Source organism: Scatophagus argus, chromosome 6 (assembly GCF_020382885.2).
Source record: "Scatophagus argus isolate fScaArg1 chromosome 6, fScaArg1.pri, whole genome shotgun sequence".
NCBI lineage: Eukaryota > Metazoa > Chordata > Actinopteri > Scatophagidae > Scatophagus > Scatophagus argus.
The window spans coordinates 2169600-2195918 of record NC_058498.1 but is presented as its reverse complement, the minus strand read 5'-3'; the positions used below and the strand labels follow the sequence as shown (position 1 = coordinate 2195918).

Genomic DNA, 26319 nt, shown 5'->3' with positions numbered 1-26319 from the left:
TTCTGAAACAGCTGAGCAAATGAAGGTCACTGTTTACGCCACTGAGTCCAAGACTCGGGACTCTGTGCTGTGAGATCCCTCTGTGTCCCTGGCGTGAAGCCGGCTTTGGGCTCAGTCCAGGAGATGTCCACTTGTAATTATCCGTTTCCTGGGACAATAATAGACCAAAGCTTTGAATGGGGGCTGCGCTGACATGGCCACAGACACGTCCCACGCCTCGCCACTCTCTGGGGACTTTGGTGGTCCCACGGTGGACAAGATGCACGTTTTCACGGCTTCATGCAAGGCATTTGGTATCCTGTCACTGTGGCTGACCCCAGACCAGCATGTGATACCGTTCTTTCCACTTGCTGAAGGAGTGGAAAAGACTCGCACTGCGTGCCGCTTTGTTGGTCTCGTTTTGTCTGAGTCCACATTAACGAAGCGATCACCTGTCGCACTTTCTGATGTAATGAGCCTCATGGTGTGATCAGCTCCATGCAACCGCTTTATAGGATTGCATCATCTGTCAACTGCTTGGTGTTAACAGTCGCTCTCACGTGAGGCCCAGATTGTATTCCTGAAAGCTGCATGGCTAAATAAAGCTTTCAGTGTAATCTGATGTGGCCTGAGATTTTCTACAGCCACCCCCCAAGGCACGACCATGTGTGTGTTCAGTCCACATACACACAGTTTACCAACAGACCTGGAGGGTAATCAAGCACATTTGCTCCAGTATTTAACTTGAACCCCCCCCCTACACACACACATTCAGCCACAGTTACTTTATGGTTTTCATTTACAACATTTACAAGTTCTGATCACTTAAAAAATATGGCACATTATTTTAGATTTGACTACCCACCCAAATCTATTTCTGTTATTCTTCTTTCAGAGTTTACATTTATAATAATACAGATTGTGTCTTTATCCATTAATATCAATTTACTCCTCCTTTTGTTTCCTCTCACTCACATAAAAATCATCTCATCCCACTCAGTCTGACAGTATGAAACTCTGCCCACTCTGTGTCACCTTCGTCCAGACTGTCCAAATGGCATTACAGCGTGAACTGTGCCTTTAACCTTTCTGTCATTTCGGTGAAATATTCAAACAGACTACACGATTTGTACCACTACATCAAATACTTTGTGAATCAGCAGCAGTCAGTCAGTCTGATGTGATCTTCACCAAAATTCACAGCACGGCACAAGTTTATGAAAACTGACCGAGCGGCGGGACGATGATGTTGGACAGGAAGGATTCTGCTTTTAATCCAGTCTGTTAGTAAAGCCTGTGACACGTGAAGTGCAGCCCATACAGCGTGTCCCGCAGGATGTCCTAATCTTCATTTCCTCTCACTCTCACTGAACAGGAAGTCCCTTAATGCGCAGCTAAACGGCCCTCTGAAGCCATCAGTGCGTTACTGAGGAGTTTGTACTTCACATAAATACTCCATCACATTTTACTCCACTACACAACGCGTTGTTTTGACAGCTACATTGCAGTTTCTGAATCTTCACATTAAAAAAGTTGCTTACCTGTTAATTCACCATATTCATCTCCAGACACAACCGAGGAAGTATTTAGCTCTGTCACAGCGTGAGTCAGCATGCTGATGTTTCGACCCACATGTGCTCCGTCACCGTGACTACATCAGAACATCAGCTCTCTGAACTTAACGGTCGGACCAGCTCCGTCTCCAAACCCGGCCTTCACACCTGTAAGGTTTTACAGCAGCATCCTGCAGAGGTGTGACGCAGCGTGAGTCCACATGCTGACAGACACAGGCAGGCAGACAGACACCTGCCAAACCACCTGGAGAAGGCCTCAGCAGGAGTCTCCGTCACCACACGACAACACGCACAAACACAGCGGTTTGCAAAGCGGGGCTCGCGGTCCTCAAGGGGCTTTCAGGTGACAGGATCTGTGGCTATTTAGAGCTTGGGTTTCACCCACTTTCTGTAAAACGTCAGAAAGCAAAGTCCCTTCAGAGGGGGTCAGTTTAGGGGTCCTTGATGTGAAAAAGTGTGTGAATCACTGCATGGGAATGACTGAAGCTCATCCACGACTTGAAACGAATGTCGGTCAGGGGAGGAAAGTGGACGGGCCCACTTCTTGCACACCCATTTTGTAGTTTGCATCAGTTTCGTTTAGCAGCTTTAGCAGTTCTGTGTGTCTGTGGGGTTTTTTGTGTCTTCTTTGCTCGTTACAGGAAGCACTTTTGTTTTTTACTTTTGTTTTTATGTCTCCCACATGAATGAATATTGTTCTTATGGCACACTTCTGCAATGGAAACACCAGGCTGGTCAGTCTATTGGACAGTCACTGAAGTGTTAAAAGTTTAAATTGTACGGCTGCAGTCACATGTTTCCTGTCCTTAGCTGAACCGCACTCGGTGTCCTCATCAGGGATGTGAATTCTCAGGCTGCTGGGAGCTGAAACATGGATTTGATGTTTGCTGCGTCTTATGACATGGCTTCATATGACCGACTGAGCGCTGAGGAAAAGCAGAGGCTCATCTATGTAATTAGCAGACTGATGTAAAGACACGGAGACGTGAGGGATTAAAACATGTGAAGGATTCTCATGGAGGAACCACATGTGGTAGCTTGTGTGAGTTTCTTCTGCACTGTCAGATCAGAGTGGTCAAACAGAGCGGAGTTATCTCAGGTCAGGGACAGACCTACTTTTTCGAAAACACATGTACACAGCGGGATCCGTCAGAGGCCCGAGAGCCTTGGCCACGAAACCACAAAGGCCCAGTATGGCTGCTGCAGGGTTTGTGTTTGGGAGCCTGATGATAAGCGGGGTTTTCCATCGCTTTCAGATGTCACATGACGCACATCAAACGGCGCTTGGCATTGAACGTCCCAAGACTGGAATGTTTACCTTTGACAAGAGTACCGGGAAAAACAGTCTTGTTGTCTCAGGAGCTGCTCACACCCACACACGCACACATGCACACGCACAAATACACACACCCTAACCCTCACTTTATGGTGATTTAAACCTTGCCCTTCGGAGGGCGTCAGAAACGAGGAGGGGGGGTATCTGCTACAGATGAGCTCAGAAAAACAGGGTTGTTTGAAATCACACCCACATAAAGAATGCACACCTGCGTGAATACTACACAGGCCGACGCCCAGAGGCTCTCTGAGGGTTAACGTATAGAAGAAGAGGCTCAGCGGGGTCGGGCGTCATGCCACAGTAGTCACTATGTGGTTTGTTGTACTGCTTTTACTTGAAGTATTTTAAGTACAAAGTTTGAAAAGTGAATTCTTGACCATGGAAACGTCGATAACATGTTGGCTCTGCGATGTGCATCACACAGACATGCGTACATTATGTGTGCCGCTGATGAGGGGTCAGTGGGGGCACAGGCACCCCGATGAGACGACCGCCAAGCCAGAGACCACATCAACCAAACAACCAAGCAGCCAGATCGCGTTTTATTTACGCTGAACGTACTGAATCCTAAAGCACATTAAACAACCTGAGTGTGATTTATTAAAGGAGACAGAATGACTCATCGGAAATGCGTGCGGCACTTGAAAACTTCACATCATGTTTATGTAGAAGTTCCCTTAACTTCATTTGTAACAACTGAATAAACACATGCAAGGTTGATGTATGAGTTTGCTTTATTTAATCAGAGTTATTTAGATTATTCACACTGACTCGACATGATAGAAACACTTTGCATTTGGACCGGACCACTTGGCTCACAACACGTAACGTTTAGCTTATAATTTACATCAGAGCACCTGATGTACTGGTGGTGCAGACGGGAGCTCTGGTCCCAGGACGCGTCCCGGGACACGTCGGCCCAGTTCACCAGTGTCCTCTCCCAGGGCTCAGAATCAGCAGCCAGGAATGTGATGTGAGTGGGCAGAATGACGCTAATCCCCAGCAAAGTTGTTCTTTTTCTTCTCCCCTCCTTCTCACAAGATGTCCTTAATCGGATAATCCATGTCTTATTAAACAGGCAGCGCAGATCACGGACTGAGGTCTGGGAGAAAAACACTGAAACAGAGCCGGGGTCACTAATGGCGGAGGAGTCTCGGGACACTCTCGTTGTTGATGAATGGGGAGATGGATGTATTCATTAGATCCCAGCACTTCAGCATGCTGTACGATGGTTCGTGAGTAAATATGTGTGTGTGAGTGTGTCTCTCTGTGTGTGTGTGTCACAGTGTGTTTTGGTGTATATATTTGTGAGATTGTGATTGTACACTTGTGTGTGGGAAACCCAGGAAATCCAGGCTCCCATGCGCCAGCATCCATTGTGTTTAGTTTCCTCCTCTCTCTCTCTGAGTGCGTGAGTGTGTGTGCATGTGTGTGTGTGTGTGTGTGTGTGTGTGTTTAGCTGCGGTGCTTCCCTCGTGGCTCTAATGAGAAGTAGGAGGAAGTCCGAGCCAGAGGATTGCACTTGGCAAAGTTAACTGGAAACAATCTCATGAATGGGTCAGGGGAGCTGTGTTGGTAGGACTTAACATTATTATGTCCCTGTGCAAGAGGAATGGAGTTTTCCATCCCAACTTACTGTTACTTTACTCACCCTCCTCCCCTTTCCTCCCATCAGACCTGTGTGTGAAGACCCTTTCTTCACTCACAATAGAACAATCTGTCCAGAACATCCACATCAAACAATTCAGTGCAGTAAATAAAGACTGAAAGATCATATAGAGTAAAGCGCGAGCTCCAGGCTTTGTAAAGCTGACTGTATTGACTCTCTTTGGCTCCACCTCACTTCACTTTCAACTTCATTGTCCCCAAGAGAGGCGAATAACTGCAGCATGGAATTAGAGCTGAAAAAAAGTGTATTTTTATACTGAAAAGTACATTTTCCACAGACCATAACAGGCGCATAATGAGCTTCAGAAGAACGTTTTGAGCTACATATTAAGGACGTATTTTCCCTCCCCTCTAATGGTGTCTGGTTGGGTGGGTAGATTCACTTTTATGTACAAAAATCTTATGAGTTTTGATGCCTTCCTAATCCTTCAGTTTTTGTTTCAAATGAAAGCCTTGTGACAAAAGAATATGACAAAATTGCAGAATCAGACAACAGATAAACTTATACTGACATCAAGTATCAGTATGCTAAACTATCTGAGACAGTCTTAAAGTCTGTCAGATCAGAAATCTTTCACTGAGCGACAGCACATTCGCCTCTTGTGATCTGAGATGATGGCTCTAAGATGAAGTTTGCGGAAATGTGACGAATGTTTGCACAGAAACAACCTAATAAATAAAAACTTGCTCAAAAGAAAAGACCTTCGCCAAGTCAAATAAAAGCAGCAAAAGGAGACCAAAGTAGAAGTGCCTAAGATTACAGTGCCTAATGGCCACTTGAGGCTGCTCTCTGTGCTTTCTAAATGTAGTTATTCAATAATTTGCATTAGGATGAGAGTTTGTCTCGGTCCTGAGTCCGGTCCGGTCAGGTGTGGGAATTAACAAGCACACACACGTCACTTCTGTCCATGGATCTGAAGCGGAGCTGAGGAGACGACGGACAGACGTGTGGCTTAGCTTTGCTGCCTGCTAGCTTAATGGCTAATGTACAGTGAGGTATTGTGGCTGATTGGGGCTGTCAAAGTCGAAAGATCACTTTGCTTTGTGTGCGAACACGAGCACAGTATGAACTGTGACAGCGCTGAGACTCGTTCTCTGACACTTTGGCTTCCCGGCCTGATCTGTGAGTTGTTTTCAAGATCATATTTGAAACAGTGGAGTCTCCTGGGACACGTGGACTAACACCATTTCTTTCTTGTTTTTAAAAAACTCTGATTGAGGTGGGGACAAAAATTTCGAAACCAAAATAAACCAGGAAAATGCGTGGCGAGATGCCTAGAGCTAAGACAAAAAATATGTACTGTTTATGAATACGGTGCTGGGACGTCTCACGTCCGTCCTTGGCCGTCCGTCTGCGGGTCAAAGTTTTGTTATCGGGATCTGTTTTTCACGGGGTTTATGGGTTTACGTCAGGGCCGCTCTTGTTTTGGAGGTTATTATGACACTTTCTGCAGGGTTTTAAGGTGTTTTCTCCCAGCTCGTCACATTCCATCTGCGTGGACGTTCAGAAGAGATCGAACATGCGGGAGCGGCGGCAGAAGGTTAGCAAGGGTCACTGCTGTTCTTACACAACATGGAGTTCATTGACCCGGTGTGTATCTGCGCTGGTGTGCTTGCAGGGAAAACATAATGTACACGACGGAGAAAAACACTCCTGCGCTGGGGAAATCCTTGATGAGAAACAAAATCTTGTGGGAGGATGTTTTTTCTGCTAATCAGAAAAGAGAGTTTGTGTTTTCGGCTAATGTTGGAGACTTCTATGAAACATTTTTTTCTTTCCCAATCTTACACGAGGTCTGTTGTGACACAAGACGTCCTGGAGGAGTATTTTCAGTTGTGTGCACTGAGAGCCTCTGAGAGCTTAATCCCTGCATATGGATTTAATAAAATGTTAAGATGCAGGCTGTCAGGATGAATCATGTGCTCTGACTCTAAACTGTGCTCTGCGGCTGACAGCGTGATGGTCTTGGGAGACTAAAAGTGGAGCAAATAGTCTGCACTGTGAACTTGCTCCAGATCCAAAACACTGATCGGAAACAGCTTGTGAAAAAACCACCACTTGAAAAACATCCGAACAAACGACTGCAACCTGTTACTCGTCACTAAACTAAACAGTTTACCACACATAAACCAGTGCTTGCGCAGAAATTAGTTGTTACTTAATAGTTAAACTCCAATCCAAAAACGCTGTTGTCGAATGTTTCTGTTCACTCAGCTTTTGTTGCCGAAAGCAGCTGTCAGCTTCTTCCACATTTCTTTCATGGCGCCAAATCCAAGAAGCTTGCATACATTACTTCTAAGAGGGGTCGGCGCCATTATAATCTCCTCATCAGGGGTAGTTAGTTTCTCCTGTTTTGCATCAGAGAAGACAACAACCAAAGAGTGACAGCTGGACACACGGCGGCTCAGACGGACAGGACGGGTTTAAGAACAACCCAAACCGAAGCGCAACACACAGAGAGTTCAAGCAGAGGATTGTTTGTATGTTGAATAAAAAAGCATAGAGAGAACAACCAACCCAAGATCAAATAACCCTCCACCTAAGCTGCTTACCTCTAAAGCTTTAACCAAAGATTTAATGAAGTTAGGACTCATCGACCCTTTACGTAGGTTGTCTTTTTTGAAAGTGGTACCAAAGAATAATTTTAAAAGGCAGAAACGTCTCTTTCTCCTATTCCCTATCTCGCTATTCACCCACACACCCTCCCACGGCCATTTTGGGAGCCACTGATCCAGGAGACCAGGGGATCTTTATTTTCATGGTGCGACAGTCCTGAGTTTGTTCTCAGCTTCACGCCGCAGTCGTCATGCATGTTTGATGTTGAGCTGCAAGTTCACCACTTGTTTGGCCTCTCAGAAGAACAAAAATGCACTCACTCAAACATCGGATACAAACAGACGTACAAACGTGCATGCAAAAAAAAACTGAAAATGAACAAAATTATATACAGGCTCGCAGACACACACACACACACACACACACACACACACAATGTGAAGTAGTTGGGTTGCGTTTGTCCTCCCACGCTCCAACGTCCAGATTCCAGCAGGGCTTACAGTAAGGGATGTTATGACACACGGGGTCATTGGGTAAGCAGAGCGAGGGGGTGAGGGGAGGCAGTAAAGTTATCGTTAACCCTGCACGGGGTGGCCGCTCAACAGCGTCACGGCGCCCATCTACCCCTCGACAGGGCATGAGTCAGGCCGCTGATGGACGTCCATTCTGCTGCAAAATGAGGCCTGTGAAGGCCCGCTTCCGCTGGCTTATCTCAGAGTGTGTGAGTGTTTACGTTGGCACACCTGAGCCGGGGGTGTTTGATCATATCAGAGCATCCAGCAGGTGGTGAACACACACACACCCACGCACACACACACGCGCGCACACACACACACACACACAGTGGCTGCAGTAAATTTCTCTGTTATCAACAGAAAGTGCAGTATTGACATCCTCTGCAGTGATTGCACACAATCAGCGTGAATCACAAAGCTAACAGGGGCAGGAGGGCGGCTGTGACTGGTTTATCATTTGCTCGTTGGAAAACACAACCTTGACAGTTTCATGTCAGGGCATGATCTTGTCGTGTTGCCATGACAACCTGTCACTCAGGATTCTCCACATGCCACAGCACTTCCAGCTGCTTCGCCACACACACACACACACACACACACACACACACGCACGTCTTCACATCACTGATGAATGTTTGGAAGTCGGTCCTTCCTGCGACAGGACTTGAAACATCCCATCGCACTCAGCTTGACAGACAAACAAACACAATGATAAGGCCCCCACATTTGTTTTGTTCTCTTTTTCCTTTTAAATCCCCTGATTGGGGGGTGAGGAGGAGGTGGGCGGCCGAGGACACAAAAGCACGCATGACCCACTGAGGTCCTGACACCTTTCTCACACTCATAACTCCTCCCGTGTCCCATGCACAGAGACTGTCCTCAGCTGAAAGAGAGTGCAGCTTCGGTCCCATTTCCAACCAACAGCCATCATCGTTTGTGTTTTCATACTGGTCTGTATGCACTGTTTAGCTTCGTGTATAAAAACCTCAAACTAATCATTACAGATCAATATGAAGGGCTGGTCCTGGGCTCCTGTGGCAGTGGACCAAAAGCCCACTAAAACCCGCTAACATCTGGCTCTTGTCTGCAGTGGGAAACGACACAATCTGCAGTCAGATGACCCCCCCCCCCCCGACACGATGCCATGATGTGCATTCAAGTTTTTTCTGCCGCATGAAAAGTTTTCCATCCATCTTGGTTCAGGCGCTTGAGATTTTGATGACATCAGCTTCAAACAGTCACTTCCCTTAAACTCTACTAAAAGTTTGTTTTTACAAACTTAATTTCTGTGTTAAATGGCCTGCACGTGCCACAGCACTTTAAGGCTGTACTAATCATACACAAAATGGACAAAAGTACTGGGGCACCTGACCATCACACCAATATTTAATGACGTCTCATTCTAAACACACAGACACTCTGCAGCTCTAACAGCTTCCACTCTTCTGTGAAGGCTTTCCACAACATGTTGGAGTGTTTCTGTGGGAATTTGTGCCCATTCATGCAGTAGAGCATTTGTGAGGTCACACACTGATGTTGGACCAAAAGGCCTGGCTCACAATCTCCGTTCCAGTTCATCCCAAAGGTGTTGGATGGGGTTGAGGTCAGGGCTCTGTGTGGGCCAGTCAAGTTCTTCCACACCAAACTCATCCAACCATGTCTTTATGGAGCTTTGCTTTGTGCACTGGGGCACAGTCATGCTGGAATAGAAAAGGGCCTTCAACAAACTGTTGCCACAAAGTTGGAAGCATAGCATTGTCCAAAATGTCTTGGTGTGCTGAAGCATTAAGATTTCCCTTCACTGGAAGTCAGGGGCCGAGCCCAAACCCTGAAATCAGCTCCATAAAGAGATGTGTCTGGATACTTTTGTCCATACATTTCTTATTTTAACATTTGTCTTGTTTGTTTCTGTTTGTGTTCTTGTAAAACACTTTGTAACACCATCCTGACAAGTGCTACACACATAAATGTTGAAAATTAATTGAAGAAAAAATCGGTCTTGGTCATCTTGTGTTTTTGCTACCTGCACCTGCCTCACATCAAACTTTGTTCTTTTCCGTTTCAACATTCTTCCTCGAACAAACTTTGTGAGCGTTTCCTACCAGGAACAGGTGTTTGTCTCACTCATGATGTTTGTCATCTGCACACGTCATACAGGGTCTGCTTTCTACACACTCGCTGCCGTCGGTTAGCAGACGTGTTCATAACATCAACACGACACTCCTTGTGAACAACACGGCTGGAATCGGGCTGACATTGACCCCGATGCTGCTTCTTACATCAGCAACTCTGTTTTTCTGCTCTTATGTAACTTCACGGCTGAGTTTGAGTGTGTGTTTGTTTGTGTGTGTGTGTGTGTGTGTGTGTGTGTGTGATAGTGAGCACAGGAACAGCCATCATACTCCAGGAGACACGCAGTCCCCCGTGGCTTTATTTTTAATTGTCATAATACGTCAATATCATTGCAGTGCAAACACTTAGTATAAAATATCGTCTTTAACAAAATTTACATTCACATAAAACATCTCAATAAATACATCTTCAACAAAAGAACTCGACAAATATCGGATCATTCATAATATATCTCTGAAAAAGACTCTACAATGTACAATAATAGCTAGTAATACCTACATATAACAATTGAAACCCGTATCATACAGTATGAAAATATCCAATTTACAGGAAATATAGTGTACATAACTCCTCTCCGTCAACTTTCCACCAACTGTTTAAAGCAAGTGTATAAAAATCCTCTTTTTTTTGATCTCTTAGAAACTCAAAGTAAGCATTCGAGCTACTGTATAGACTTTAAAATCTGTTTGAAATATGATAAGAAGTACAACAACGTCATTTCAGTCAGGTTATGGTGTCCAAATAAAGCTCTCCAAAATCAACACTTGCCACCATTTTGAATTACAAAACTGTCAAAGCAAAACAGCTCAAACAGTAAAAATACAGGCATTCGACAAAAAGGAAATCCACAACAACCGTAGCCACACATTCAGTTGTGCTACAGCTCAACAAGAAAAGTCTGATATGTTTATGAAAATAGGTTGGCACATTTGAAAAACCAGCTACCTGTTGACTACAGCAGGAGCGGGGAGGAGGAGGAACCCCCGGCCTGATGTCAAACCGTCCTGAAAACGTCCTCAAAAGGGTTCGCACACCAAACTCATGAAGAAGACACGGGTCAAAAAAGCACCTTACATTCAAGAAGACCGCTTCCTTTAGGGCATGCACGAGGACTACATCGAAACAGAGTCACTGTGTGTCCGCTGCTCGGCCTGCATTAATGTTTCATCGAAGCATGCATGTAAGAGCCACAGGCTGGCAGGCAGTGCATGCTATGACAGATTAGAGGAGAGTTAATGGCTGTGGTAAGCCGTACTGTGAGTAGCATGCTATACCATAAAATAAATCATCTGGTGTTGTACGAGGAAGCCAGACACGGAGGTTTGGTCGTCTCCTCATAAACAGGTTTTCTTCTCCCTACCAAAGCAGCTTTTAGTTCATAAAAATAGTAAAACAGAATATTTTAACGATAGAAAATATTTCTTAAGAAACAAGCACGCAGTAAAAGTTGGTCTTTTTATCTTTTCTTTTTTTTTCTTTTTTTTTTTTTTTAAATATAACTCCGTGAGGAAGGAATCACACTCGCACAATACAGAAAATAAGTTTTCTAAGTCATGCTTCAACTCCACAGAGATACAGACTGGTGTGGCTAGCTATGCACACTCTATTGGCTACATACACTATCAGGTCAAAATAGGATCCAGCTGGCTACAGCATGCAAGGGTGAACAGGCTGAGATAGGAGACGAACCGCTTTATTGCTACACTTTGACGAGGAAGAATCTGGAAGTCAAGCATCACAGGGAAACAGACAGCAAACATGACTGGAATGCAGCAGTGGCATCATGCACTTAAAGACACCGAGCGGCTCGGCTCAGGGAATCAAGAGTTCAGCTCATGTGCCGTTCGAGGGTTAAAGTGAAGGGGCGCAAACGTACGCTATCATCGATCCAGGAAATGAATGAAGGCGTTTTGGCAAGTTCCTACCTTGAACTGCCTTTTACAAATTGTACATTTGGCTTCATCCACTTCAAAATGATGTATCTCTCGGACAACAATGTCCCTGAAATGAGTTCATCTGAATCGCAGACCAAAACACCAATAAAGGATCTAAAAGGCGAAAGCAAAACAAAACAAAACAAAAAAATGGCAAGAAACTCATTGTGAGGAGTGGTCGCTAAGGCAATAGCACTGATTTGGTTTTATACTGAGAGAAAAGGGTCAGCTAAAGTTGCTAAAGGAATTTCCCGATGTGATTGTTGAGGCGTGCTACACTATCAACTGTGCATTATCGACGTGTTGTAACTTGGACTTAGTTTATTGTGGTTGTGAATACAGTTTTGACTGTCGTGGCTGAAAGCATCCTGTATCCTGTTCACGACGCCCCGCGGTGTGAAACAACAAACAGGCCTCGAACGTGGAGGGCGACTCCGAGGTCGCCTCAGACTCCCGCGATCAGTCCTAAACGCAGGCCAGGTCTGGGTCCAGGCCCCCCATCCCCCACCCCCCCATTGGACGATGCGTGTCCCAGCGTCTCTGAGCCACACAGACAGTAGAAGAAGATTGGAGAACGGCTCTGCTTTTTCCCCTTTTAATGAACGCTCTCTTCTGCGGCTCCTTTGTCGCCTTCCATCCTCCACATCGGCCCCCTTTTCTCTCATTTTCTACGGCCACCATGGCGACAGCATCCGTCACACCATTGCCGTGGGGGCAGAGGGCAGGTACCTGGTGGTGCTGGTGGAGGTGGTCGGTTTGGCCATGCTCGGGCTCGGGGTCCGGATGGTTGCGTAGGTGGTCACTGTGGGGGCGGGGCTCAGCCTGGTGCACACGCTGGCATGGGCGAACGCGCTCGAGCGGCGCTCCGCGTTACCAGGCTGCTGCTGCTGCTGGCTCTGAGACGGCCTGACGCCCTGCAGGCTGCGGCCTTCCAGGAAGTACGTTAGCATCTGACCTTTGCCCTTCACGCTTACCTGGCCGCGGCAAACAAAGTTGTAGTAGTCTGCGATGAGACGATGGACATCCTCTGTCACCTGGAGAAGAAGCACAGGAGGACATCAGTTCTCCGATACGCTGCCACGTCCACTGAATGTGCAGATGGACTGGAAATTTAAAAACCCTTATTCACCTTCTTCCTGAAAGTTATATAAGGAGACTGATACCGTGTTTGTATGCTAAATCTGACCATGAGATGCTGAAGAATGGAAACGGGGCACCTGTAAGAACTTCACACAAAGTACACTGTATAGACAAAAGTATTCGGACAGGGACTGGTTGTCAGATGTTGGGCTCGGCCCCTGACTTCCAGTGAAGGGAAGTCTTACCAACACATTTTAGACAATGCTATGCTTCCAACTTTGTCGTGGTCAGGTGTCCCAGTACTTTTGTCTATATAGTGTATTTTATCTTGAGCGATGCGCTAGAGCACAGTTTGTCCATCCATGTGCTTCTGCACGGTGTCTCACCTGACACGTTGAGAGGCTTTCAGATCTCTCTGCAGAGACTGAACTAGATCTGGCCACAGCACTACAATAACAAGACTTCAGACGGTCGCTGTGTACAGCTGCTGTCGAAACAGTTCCAGACAAACTAAGTGCACTGATTTGTGCACTTGAACTGTGTATTGCACTTGAACTATGCTCTTTCATTTTGTTTTGTCTGTACTGCATTTATAGACATGCAGCTGTTTTCATCTGTGTGTCCTGACTTGTCCGGTTTAACAGAGACGCAGACTGCAGCTCTGTACCTGTATCTTTCCTTGTACTCCAGTGCTGTCCATCCTGCTGGCCACGTTCACTGTGTTTCCCCAGATGTCATACTGAGGTCTTCTGGCTCCAATCACTCCTGCCACCACAGGTCCTACGTTGATACCTGGAAGAAGCACAACCGGAGAGCTCAAACACACCCGATTTCTTGAAATCAACAAGCAGGTTTGAGTCGAGTCATTGCTTTACTTGTAGCAGATCTTCTAAGAGAAGTTACTGATCACCACCCGACAGGGTTTTGAGGCTTTTGGGTCAAGTCTCGTGGCAGCTCCAAATCAACCCACAGGGCAGTTTTCTGTCAGTGTTTTCTACAGACTTGGATATTTTTGCTTTTATTGTCTTTATGCCTTCCAAATCTTCTTTTGTGACTTCATTCTCACCCGAGTTTGAAGTTTCAAGTGCTGTCATTTAGACCAGCATATACCGATCTCACTTCTTTAGACTCATTCAACAAGACACTTCAAAAGAAACAGTTCACCCAAATATGAAAATTCAGTTGCTTTTCTGTGTGTTGCTTATGGCAACAAAAAATATTAAAAGTGATCATAAAAATCTCAAATGAACAAAGATGACCTCTGTCATGTGGGGAAGCATAATTACTCCCATTTTCCCATCAAATGCTCACCAAACAACAAACTGAGAAAATGATTAAAGGAATAAGTGACAATAAAAAAATAATTCTTAGTTAATTACAACTATGTGTGTTGTGCAAAATCTCTGAAGGTGATCGACCAGACCTAATGTGGGTCTGATCTTGTTTTCTTTTTGCTATCAATACAACTGATGGTAGAATCAATGCACAAAACAAGACTTGGTATGAGTAGGACAATAAAGGAGCCTCTGCTGCTGTTGTTCTATGCCTGTCTTTAGGGTTGTGGTGACATGTCTCTGCTTTGTCTGCACAGCCACACGTCTGGAGGTTCTCGAGGTTGCAGAGCCATATGGCACATGCAGACCAAGTGAAACCAGGCCAAAACTTTGTTTTGATGAACTTTCTGGAAACCCAGCATTACACCGATTACCAAAAGTTGCGTTTCTGCAAAGAGGGTTCAGCCAAGCACACAAACATATGGAGCCCCACAGTCTGCAGACAGGATGGCACTGTATACACCAGGCTACACTGGGATTAAACAAGGGCTCCTGCTGCAGGCTCCCCACAGGATACCCAACACAATGGAACCCAGAACTGCAGGTCTCGCTGTGACGAGCTTCCTGGAGGCAACGCTCTCTCTGTGATGCATTTCCTTCCAAACTTACCGGCACTAAGCGTGGTGTCCAGTGCAATAGGTCAGAAGCTCCGACACCAGTGTTAATATAGACCTGTGTGTGTGTGTGTGTGTGTGTGTGTGCGCCTTTTCACTCACCTACTCTCAGGACAAAGTCATTATACGACTGGTAGTTGATGGCATCGAGGACGTCAAACATCTCGATGGCAAAATCTGACACGGTGCACAAATGTGAGGTGATGGACTTCTTTGCCTGTAAAAAACACACAGATATCAAGAAAGCACAGATTTATGTGCAAACAAGCATTCTTATATCCGAGTTAGGAGGGGACATTACCCTCCAGTTCTGACATAATTATACACATTATGATCTACGACTGCCACACAAGCACGCAGCAGACTTTCCCCTGAGGTCAAACCAACGCTGTGACTGACGGTTAAGTTTGTGTTAAGTTTTTGCAGAAATTGCAGAAAGGGCTCTTTTGTTTGTCAGCTTTGCAGGATTTAAAGAAACTTTATGAATGCAGAATATGCTGACGCCACAGAGGCCAGTAATCCCTCACAGAGGATTTGCGGATTGAAACGTGACAGCGCTCTAAATATCAACTCCTGGAAAAAACCTGAATGTACTTGGCCTCTCAGAAATGCTGTGCGCATTCTGAACAGTTTCGAAACATGCTAATACCCTACAAACACACACGAAAACTCAGACGGGATCTAAATATAGCTACTGCATGTGTACCTTGGAGGCAGTTGTAGGAACCAGCCCTACTGCAGCCATGTATGTACTGCCAATAGTCTTGATTTTCTCAATATCCCTGTAGCACTCTTTGTCCATCAGCTGGAAGGAAAAAAAGAAGAAAAGGATAAAAACAGGAGGAAAGCATTACTGCTATTACAAATTTCAAATCAAATTGGAGTAAATTGTCAGTTCAAGTCAGTTTAACTTCATATATATTATAGGTTGTGTTGGCAAACAAATCCAAATGCAATTTAAAATGGACTATTTCTGCGTGTTTGAGTAAATTAATGCTTCATGTTGCTGATTATAGATTCGAGCAGGCCAAAACTCATCTGTTAGTAATTCTTCATTTTGAAGAACTTTCCCGACCGCGACCAATGCTTATTATATTGCATCAATAAACATAAACATAGTATTTTTTAAACCCTCAGTCATGGCCACAATCTCATCCTTGAAAATGGCATTAAGGAGGTCATACTACGAGAGAGCGTGACTCCAGATTCTCCAAAGAAGAAGCAGTCAGACATGAAACCTGCAGGGAAAAAAAACTGCAGAAAATCACGTATTTTAGGACTGAACAAAACATTTACTCGCCTCGTCAAAATCGGCGATGATCTCATTGAGCAGCCGGAGACATTCGACACCCATGTTGTTCCCGTCCAGCTCAATGTAAAAGTCGTTGAAGTTGGCGATGGAGGCGAACAGCACTCCAACCTGAGCGTAGGACTGGTAGTACAGGTCCTGGAGGGGGGAGAAGTCGAAATGGGCCTGATGAGGCTGTACTGTGCCAAAATGCAGACAGTGTGAGAAAGAGAAATAACACTTAACATAACACTTAACTCTTTGCTGTAGTTCTGTGTGGCTATAACTAACCATTCAGTGATTGGCCTACAGCTGACTGAAGTCTGGCGGGACGTCAGTCAGTAAATCAATAAGTGTCAGTTTGACACAATCAGAGCACATCACGCACAACGTGACTCAAGAGAGCTTTAGTGACATGCAGACTCCAGCAGCATAACTGCAGTTGTGCCAAGCCGGTCAGAAATATAACGTAAGGATACAAACGACCACAGACCACTGGGACCTTTTCGGTTCCAACACACAAGTCTCAGTAAGAAAGAGAAACAAAACAGCATGCTTGCTTGAAATGCAGTAAAAACTGTTTGCCAGTCATTGTTGGAGCACTGAAATAGCAGTGACTTTGAGTTCCAGGCAGCAGAGTCCCACTGCGCTGTGTTATGAATACAGTGTATGGGTAAACTTTAGCCCAGAGGAAAGAGAGGAAGCCTTTCCATACACTGCAGCACCGAGGGGTTACCAATGTGCCGGAAACATAGTTCCTGACTTCCTGCCCCCAGTGTTTACTGCTCTCAGCCTCAGACGATCCCTGCACCGTCTGATGCACAGCCTGCTGATTGTTAAAGCATAAGACCAGTGTTACTTTATCTTCTGCTTATTATTAACAGATCCCGTGACAAGACCAAAATTTACTTCACTAACCAGTACAGCCTGTGTGGCCACAGCCCATAGCTTGTGCCTCTGTGCCGCAGAGCTGCACTGTCGCCCAGAAAACTAATAAAAATAAGCCACACTGTTGCATCTGGCTGACATAATTCTTCATAATTATGTCCAGTGTGGTTTATTCCTCTCAGCAAAGCAGCATTAACATGGGAGCACGCTCAGTAACGCCTGCTCAAGGTAGAATTTGTTTTGGAGTAATAATGGACAGCAGAGGACATACATGAGGCTAAACAGGAGACGCTCGCTGGTTTTAATCTCCTCAGGGGGGCCGGTGATAATAATTAACTATGTAGGATGGGCATTCACCAGACAGAGAAATGACCGGTAAAGTGCATTGTGGGAAATACAATTTTTTGAAACTTTGAAACTTTAACCCCGGGTATCTCGCACCTCTGCTGACCGCTCAATCTGCCGCTGCCGACTCCCTAGACTTTATGAAGGTGTTCCTCAGGTCTGTCGGTGCTCATTTTGCATGAAAAAACCCCCTGGTGGTCAATGTTCATTATACTATGGTTTACACCAGATTTTGTTCTAATATGCTAAACAGGCTGAAGCATCAAAGCTGTGTCCTAAATGCAGCCCTCTTCTGTTTACTTTAATCTTTTGCACTATACAAAATGTTATAATTGCACAAACACCATCCAAACGAACAACACCAGATGTTGCGTCTGTTCAGCACTGTTGACAGCAGATTTTAGAATATGTACAATAATACAGAAGATAAAAAATAAGGGTGCAATTGAAGGAAATGGTAGCGGAAGTGTTCGCCTCATTTTCCCTGCACACTAGCTGCTTAATGGAAAGACAAAAACAACACATGACATTTCAGCATCACAAAGTGAATTTGTCTCCACTTTGTTGTCTTTGATATTAAATTGAAAACGTCCGCTGACGGGAAGTACGGGGCAGTTTTCTCCATGTTGTACATATAAACATAAATCTGAATACTGACATCACACCTACACTATAAGCATGTAGCATAAAGAGTGTGGACACGACTTTAGTGTTTACAAACCAAGCTTGTCCTTTTGAGGGGATATGAATTTCCTGAAAGGATGTATGTTTTCATCACTTCCTTGGAAATGGGGTCGGGGGGTGGGGCGAGGAAGGAACACAGATCAGTGGAGGGGATGTTCATCAATCAGTGGATGCAGACACACAGGGCTGTCAGCTCACACTTCCACTTTAACACCACAACACATGGCGGGCCAAAGCAGTGCCACTGCCGTAAACAGCTGGGACATGTTCACGCATTAAAGCCCCCACACGAGGGCACATCGCCAGTTTAGACCAAAATGTCCCCTTCTTCAGCAGCAACACCTGATTACTAGCTTGAACTGATGTGAAGATCTATGGGTCAAAATCCTGATAGTTTGGTTTGGTTGAAAAGTGACAAATTGTTCGACATCTACTGGCTTAAACACCTGGCTTTGAGAGCACAAAGGTGGGGCTAATTCAAATCCAAATAAATCAGAGGAGAAAGACTCGCTGCCTCATTTTAAAACAGGGAAATGTATAGTGAGTACCAGACGAGGGCTCAAGGAAAAAGTGCTGTTGTTTGTATTATTTTTAAAATTATGCTTGATGCATTTTCTTGTCTAATATTGTTTACTTTTACTTCACCATACCTGTAGAGGTCAGAGGCAAAACTGACACTGACCTCTAGAGAACATTCTCCCTTCAATCACATTTGGCCCCGTCTTAAACTTCAATGTCTTTTGATCGGCCATTCGACAAACCAGCATCTGCTGGGTGTATCAGGAAACACTGGGAGTTTTCAGAGGTGTTAACTCTCTTTACTGTGATGATTCATGTTGGACGAGCCCGAACAAGTCGCTCACCATATTCCTGGGATTTGACATGAGGAAGTGCTGGGCCACGTGAGCCGGCAGCAGGTTGAACAGGATCCTCTTGTTGTCCAGCTTCACCTTCTCCATGTCATCCCGCTCCTCCTCCGCCTGGACGCCATCGGCAAGCACACAACACACATGAGGAGAGTCCTTAGTGAGGGATACCAGGGTAGACCCAAAGTGGGACTGATGCTCTGCTCCTTAGTGCAGCACAAAGCTCAAAGGGAGGTGTAATGGCCTATCCTTATCACTAGAGGGTGATAATGATTTGCAAACAAGACAAACAGTCCCTGTCATTCTTAAAATAGAAACATGCACACTCATGATCCACCAAGACGGCAGAAGACCGCACAAGCAAACAAACAAAAACACACAGTGAGAAAAATATGCATTATGTGAAAGCATTTCTACCTACAACTATTTCTCTTTTTTGGTTTTCAATTCCAGCACATAACATTTCAACCTGTTTCCATCAGAAAGCAAATTGTTTTAGGAATTTGGTGAATCTCTGTTTAGATTCCTTAAATAAAAGGAGCTGCATGTACAAAACTGAATGAATAAATGAAAACATTAAGAGATACAGGGAGTGAGAGAAACCAGCGAATAGTTGCTTGATTTGACACAGTTCTTAAATGTTTTATATTTTCACCTGGTGGGGAGCATCTGCAAGTGAGTATTATAGCTCCTATATAACATTAATAATAATCTGCACACCAGCTGTATACTAAACAGGTTTGAACTGATGCTGTCATCGTTGTCTCAACAGGGAAAATACATGCTGAATGGTCAAGGTCTCAGCTAACACCCAAATCACCACAAGAGCTCAACTGATACTGGATTCTGAGGCTGATACCAATGTTGATGTTTGAAAAACGTCCTTGATTTTTGGAAAATACTTCATCCATAAAGACAACAGGAGCAATTTGGGCTCTAAAACCTGAGCTACAGCCATCCCTTGAATTCTATTCTACAGCTACAGACAAATATGACTCCATGAGATTTCCCGTAGACTGGATGAACAAATACAAAGCCTTATGGATGCGTGAGCAGGAACAGGTTTGCTGCAGGCGGAGCACAAGCACACGTACCTGGGTAGCCCACAGGTAGTCGAGCCGCAGCTTCAGGTCCAGCTGCCTTGAATGAAGAGCCAGGGCTCCAGAAAACAGCAAGACTGCCAACACTGGATCATACCCCCGAGTGTGGAGAAACCCTCCACTGGAAGACACACACACACACAATTAACTTTGTTAGAACAGGTAAGTTGACAAAGAGAAGAAATATCAATGATCTTGGACCACAAACACACATCTTTTCCAACTACACATCACAGGCAGCTCAGTCTCACCCCACAGCTTGGCGATAGCCGCTAGTCTCCATGACGACGGTGTAGGTGACCGAGAGAAGGAGGAGCAGGAGGATCTTGGGGGTCGAGGAGACTCGGAGGTAGGGGACCAGAGTGAGGGTTCCGGCCACACAAGACAGCAGGGCGTACGCCATGTTGGGACAAGCTCTGTCCGCTCCTGTACTGTTGCTGTCTGCAGGGACGTCCTCCACTGAGTCGCTGGAGTTTGTCTCAACTCTCCCCCAAGGAACACAACCAACCTGGAAGACGGGGTGAGACGTTTGAAATGAAGTGAGTTACATAAAGCGATAAGCAACCCTTAATGTAGGTGAGTTTTTATCAGGGGGACACAGTAAGCCCAATAAATTTATATGATATACAGGGGTTAACACGTCATGACTGAACCTGGGAGGGTTGAAAAATCAATTATTCTTTCAGCAAAGCGACGGAGTGTCTGTTCACCTTGTTTACAAACCCGGGTTATAGCTTTCCTCTGTTCCCATGCTAGCCAAGCTAACCACACGCTGGCTTGTAGCTTCATATTTAATGGATACATTTCACAAGAAAGTGAATAAGCATACGCCCCAAACTATTCAATAAAGCTATTGGTATGCTGTAAATCTGAAAAACAAAGTGCTGAGGTTCACTGACCCGTGGGGCTGTGCTGGAATCAGTGCTAGCATCAACTAACATTGTGAGAATGACAGCGCTGCCATGGTGATGTTAGCAGGTGTAATGTTTACCATGTTCACCATTTTAGCTTGACTTGTTAGCATGCTAAAATTTGCTAAGAGCGAAGGCTGTAGTTTTGCAAGTATTTTAGGCTGAACAAAATTGTGACCCGATGATGACGCTCAATGAAAAATGTTATTACAATTCTTAGTGAGGGGACATGCATGTTTTAGTTCATGGTGATCAATGTTAGTGTGCTAACAAGCTAAACCAAGATAGCAAACGTTACAAACATTTTACCTGCTTTGTCTTTGTGATTGTGACACGCTGACATTAGCAGTTAGCTCAAATCATTGCCTCAGTGTAGCCTCACAGAGGTGATAGAGCGGCTGTAGACTGTTGTCTTCTTTATATGTTATATATCTAAAACCTAGTTTCTTGGTTTTTGGCAGTTGCTTTAACAAAACAGGCAATTTTAAGACCTCTCGTTCCTCTGGTTAATTTCTGACACTTTATTAATTAAAAAACACACATAATAATTAGATTAAAAATAATGAATTTAAAAAAGTAGTGCCATCCCTTCGCTCCAACTCTGCTGCTGCACCTTTGCTTTATTGTGTTTTGCACCTCGGTAGTCACACACCCACACACAGACACACACATCAGAGTCTGAGCGAGTTCTGGGGCCGACGCTGACACCAACCAATTTGCGTTGAAAATATTTTAATGAGTATTTTACACTTGAACAATAAATGTTTTATTCTTCTGAGACTGTGCAGCACCATCTGCTCAGCTGCGATGCTGTTACTCTGCCAACTAATGTACTGCAGAGACTTACAGTGAAGTCTGCTGGATGAACAATGAAACGATGACACTGTTTCTAATTCAGCTGCTTTTATCTGCATTATGTACCCTGCTGTTTCATTATCAACATCTTTATACTGGACTAGAAGCCACTGTATGATGATATCAGCAGTGTGTTATTCTGGTTTTGATCACATTGAGGATATAACCTGAACGATAGAGGTTATTCATATCACATCTCATATCATATCACTGTATATGTGAATTCAAGCACAAGAAATTAAAAGTCTGCTCATGTATAGGCTCTGCATCAATGGGAGGGTACAGTTACTGTAGTGAGCTTAGCCGCTAGCAAAATCCTGTGCAGGACCATCCTGTCCAGACAGAAGCTGTTCCCATACCAGGTGGTGAAGCTCCCTGTCAGGATGCTCTGCACTGCAGCAAAGTAGGAGCATAGCAGGATTTTATGTGAAACCTTGAATTTATTCAGCTGTCCATTTTAAGCCCTTGGTTATATGCACACAGAGGTTCTTAAAGCTGCTCATTCTCTGTGCTGGAGTCCTGCTCATTTCCAATTGGTCCAAGTCTAGAATCAGCTCCTTGGTTTTACTGATGCTCAGGGACAGGTGGTCGACGTGGCACCACTGTGTCGACCACGACTGTGTCGTCCGCAAGCTTTACTGTGGTTTTTGGGCTGTGTTTTGGCCATGTGCACCGTGTGCACAAACTACAGGAGAAGGCTCAGCCCTGGTTGTGTCTGCCCACCCTCACCATCTGAGGTCTCGTGGTCTGGAGGATCCAGGCACATACAAGGTTATTTAGACGGATGTTTGTCAGTTTACTGACAAGTCTGGATGGGACAATAGTGTTGAGTGCTGAGCTACAGTATATGAACATCAATCCAGCACAGTCGAGCTTGACTGGAACTATTTTAATATTTTTTCTCTATAAAGCAGTTTTAATTGATTTTGAATTTAACTGATATTGTGCTTAAGAAGTCATCTTTAACTTAATTTTTGCATGTAAATAGATCATAATCTACCGGTTGAGAGCTTAAAGACACACTTACCACACAGGCCTGGGTGACAGAGTAGGTGAGCAGGACGAGGAAGACACATAGCACTGTTCGGATCTGGATGGTGAGGCAGCCTGGTTGGCACTTAAAACCAGAGGGAAGAGGCAGGGAGGTGGGGGGAGGGGTTGGAAAATAGAACGAGTCAGTAAATGAAGCACCTGTTTATCTACCGCAATAGCATTTTGGACACATCATTAGCCAGGAGTGGAAATGAAATGGGGGCATTTTGTGGTGTGGCTCATTATGTGCAGGCCTATTAGAGGAGCCGCTTAAAGGATATGATGACACTTCAGTCTAGCATGATACCACAGTGTCACATAAAGGCTGTGAACGTGATGTCAAAGCGAGAAGAAGTCGTCACGGTCACTGCAACCTGCAGTCTGACAAGAAACTAACAGTCAGCATCTGCAGTCGTGTGTTTACTGCCAAAGAAGCTCAAACTGAGCTTTAAAAGAACCAGAAAATCCTGCATGTTGTCCATCTCTTGTACTCAGTTCATTTACAACATTTCATTACAGATAAAATTTGTAAGCAAACAGCAACAGAACCATACACATGTAAACAATATATTGAATATATTCATTTGTTGTACTTTGCGGTACAGCAGCTCTAATCGCTCAGAGCGGCCACCCGATGCTCTGTGTCTGAGCAGAATCCTGAGGAGTCGAGGAGGTTTAGGAGTCCTACCTGAACACTGGTTAGATGCAGGTACATGATGCAGGCCACGTGGAAACACACACACAGCACCAGCAGCAGCAGCACCAGCATCCCCCTGAGAAAGACAGAGCAGAGTGTTAAGGGTTTCCCCAGTTTTCCACTGACTGCAGTGAAAGCACCCTCTCTTTAATTGTCTCACTACGCCCCCGACAAGACAGATCCAATTACGTTGTGTACGTACTGTGGGATCATTAGCAGATAGATAAGGCCAAACAGAGCGGCGAGGATCAGAGAGAGAACCACGGCGCTGATGAAATGGTCGTCGTACACCTGGTGATACTGAGAAAGGACAAAACAGAGAGAAAATGTGTCTGTCATCTGTCCTTTCAGATGTTTATCTGGGATCATGTAGGACCAGGTCAGATACCCTTTCTGATGGGAAATTCTTACCTCACACCAAATGTACAGGTGTGACATTAAGACCATTACTGAGCTCTTACAAGAATTTCCCTCCAGGGATTAATAAAGGAATTCTGATCTGATCTGATTCTGATTCTACTGAGCATCAGAGATAAGGCTGAAACATGCTTCTACTGGCTGCAGCACTGAGGTCTTTGGCAGATGAGTTCATGGTTGTTCGAACTTGTTTCTCTTATTAATTCTGCTGAGTATTTGGAAAGATTTTGGTGAACAAACATTCAGTGTGCTTTCAAATTTGTAGCCAACTAGAAGCCAGATTAAAAAATCAGCTTCACTGACGTGTCCACGAGCGTCGTGCTGGAGAGGTGAGCATGTCGGATCCTCTGCAAAACTCTGTGACCTACATGTGCAGTTACCCATCCACCGGCGGAGACATTTACAGGAATCTTCAGAGAACCCAAAGGAGTACACACTGCTTTGATTTTCTGCCAAGCCCACTGAATTGAACACTGAGCACCAATAAGCTACACATCTGATGACACTGTGGCACTGATGAAGTTAAAAGAAGTTAAAAAACTGTCAAAATGTCTGCATGGCAGGATGGGGAAAATATATGTTGTGACTCCTTTTATAGTTCGGAATGTTCTCTTGTTCTTGCCCCGTGTGTCCTTGCACTTTGACATGTCCAGAATACCTCCACCTCCCACTGTGTAGGAGCAGCAGCTCACTCCACCACCATCCCTATCAGAGCCCTTCACCGTCTCCCTCTGGGTGTGCTTAGACTTTCAACAAAGGAAGTTAATTTCACCTGCTTTCATCCACCATCTTATCCCTCAGGTTGGAACTCAAAGCTCCTGAAACACAAATGATATCTGGAGTGTAGGTGGGGCTTCACCTTTAGCCTCATCCTTATGTGTGTAACCCACCTGATGGAGCTGATCCCACCGGCTGTTCTCACGCTCCATCTTACCCTTGTGAGCAAAACCTAGAGATACAACTCACTTAGGAAAGGTAGTTAACCAAAAGGACACAAGGATGAGTACCCATCAATCATCTACCAAGGTCACTGATCACAGCAGTATGAAAAGCTGTGCTGTAATCTTGTTGTGAAAGCCGAAAATTAACATCAAACATCAATACGTTTTTTCACCATTTAATGACAATCAGTCCATCCACTCAATGCTAATGTATATTACAACTCAAGAGTAGAGTCAAAGGACTATGAGTGGCCTCGATGGGCACCTGTGCAGTAAGGTGTGTGTGTGTGTGTGTGTGTGTGTGTGCAACCTCGCAATCCTTGTTAAGAAATGAAGAGTATCTATACACTGAAAAGCTGGTGGGCTTTTAATGTGACACAGACACAGGAAGGGCTGAGTTTGTATTAACACGGTAATATAGTACTTCAACAGGGCAAACACACACACACACACACACACACACACACAAACCAGTTGCTGTTCTGTGTCTCCTTTATGGCTCTGCCCACGCACACATAGGAGAAAGATATCACGTGTAGTGCTCAGACGTTCCCAAATCATTATCTTCACCCCCTCCTGAGAGGGTGGGTGGATTCCTCATATGTGCACACACACTCACACACACACTCACACACACACACACACACACACACCATAGACAACAGGCGTGGGAGAGAGGGAGAAAGGGGCGAAAGAGAATTAGAGACTGTGTAGGGTGTGTGTGTTTGTGTGTGTGTGTGTGAGAGAGAGAGAGAGAGAGAATAAGATTGGGGGGCTGCAGTCACGAAGCATGTAACCTGATGTTTAATGAGGAAAGTATATATTTGTGTTCTTTTATGGACACAAACACAAGTTACTGTCTTCTGTGCAGATGTTCAGTGTGTGTGTGTGTGTGCAGGAGTGTGTGTCCTCACCCTGCGCTCCCTGTCTCTGCTCCTGTAGAACAGGGTGATGTAGTTGAGGTCGGATGTCTCGGACTCAGTCTGCCGCGCTTCGATGAGCCGTCCAATGTAGCGGTTGACTCGCGTTCCTGGCGAGTGCTGCACGGCGGTGGCCGAGAAGGACGTCCGATTCCTCAGCTTCTCCGACGCAGTCCGCAGGGCCCTCCGCTGTCAGACGCCGGAAAGACAACACAATCAGTCTGTGCAGAGGCCAGCATGTCAGATGTGTTGTAGCTGAATAGCAATGCAGTTTTGCGAGGTTTTGGTTATAAGTTTACAGACGTCAGGTGAAACAAGGTGAAAAGTCTGGGAGGCTGCAGTGCTTGTCATACACCACAAAACAAAATTGTTTGATGAAATACAGACAGAAACTTCCACCAGAAACAAGTGCGGGTGGAAAATACAAAGTTTTGCTGAGTACAGGTACACATGTATACCTTTAATCTATCTGAGTTACATACATACAACACATTTGAACAGAAAACATAGAAAGCAGAGTCTTTCTTACATTCAGGTCTTTCTAAGAAAGGCACAGGGATACGAAATAAAATTAAAAATGGCTACTTCATGACCGGCTACAATCAGGTCCCAAACTGACTAAGCCTATGATTACATTATCAAAGAGAAAGC

At 45.0% G+C, this 26319-nt stretch overlaps 1 protein-coding gene across 1 annotated transcript in view; it reads right to left on the bottom strand.

Moving 5' to 3' along the window:
- Positions 1 to 12345: 12345 nt before the first annotated feature.
- The window catches only part of LOC124061060 (adenylate cyclase type 1-like), a 35490-nt gene continuing 21516 nt past the window's right edge, over positions 12346 to 26319 (bottom strand). Inside the window, exons 9-20 of the mRNA XM_046392575.1 lie at positions 25663 to 25857; positions 23593 to 23690; positions 23382 to 23466; positions 22689 to 22778; positions 20147 to 20403; positions 19890 to 20016; positions 18793 to 18909; positions 16025 to 16171; positions 15431 to 15529; positions 14827 to 14941; positions 13444 to 13568; positions 12346 to 12730 (exon numbers count right to left, since the gene is read on the bottom strand). Of these exons, the coding sequence (XP_046248531.1) occupies positions 12392 to 12730; positions 13444 to 13568; positions 14827 to 14941; positions 15431 to 15529; positions 16025 to 16171; positions 18793 to 18909; positions 19890 to 20016; positions 20147 to 20403; positions 22689 to 22778; positions 23382 to 23466; positions 23593 to 23690; positions 25663 to 25857 (1794 nt within the window). The 3' untranslated portion in view covers positions 12346 to 12391. The remainder of the gene's footprint in view (positions 12731 to 13443; positions 13569 to 14826; positions 14942 to 15430; positions 15530 to 16024; positions 16172 to 18792; positions 18910 to 19889; positions 20017 to 20146; positions 20404 to 22688; positions 22779 to 23381; positions 23467 to 23592; positions 23691 to 25662; positions 25858 to 26319) is intronic.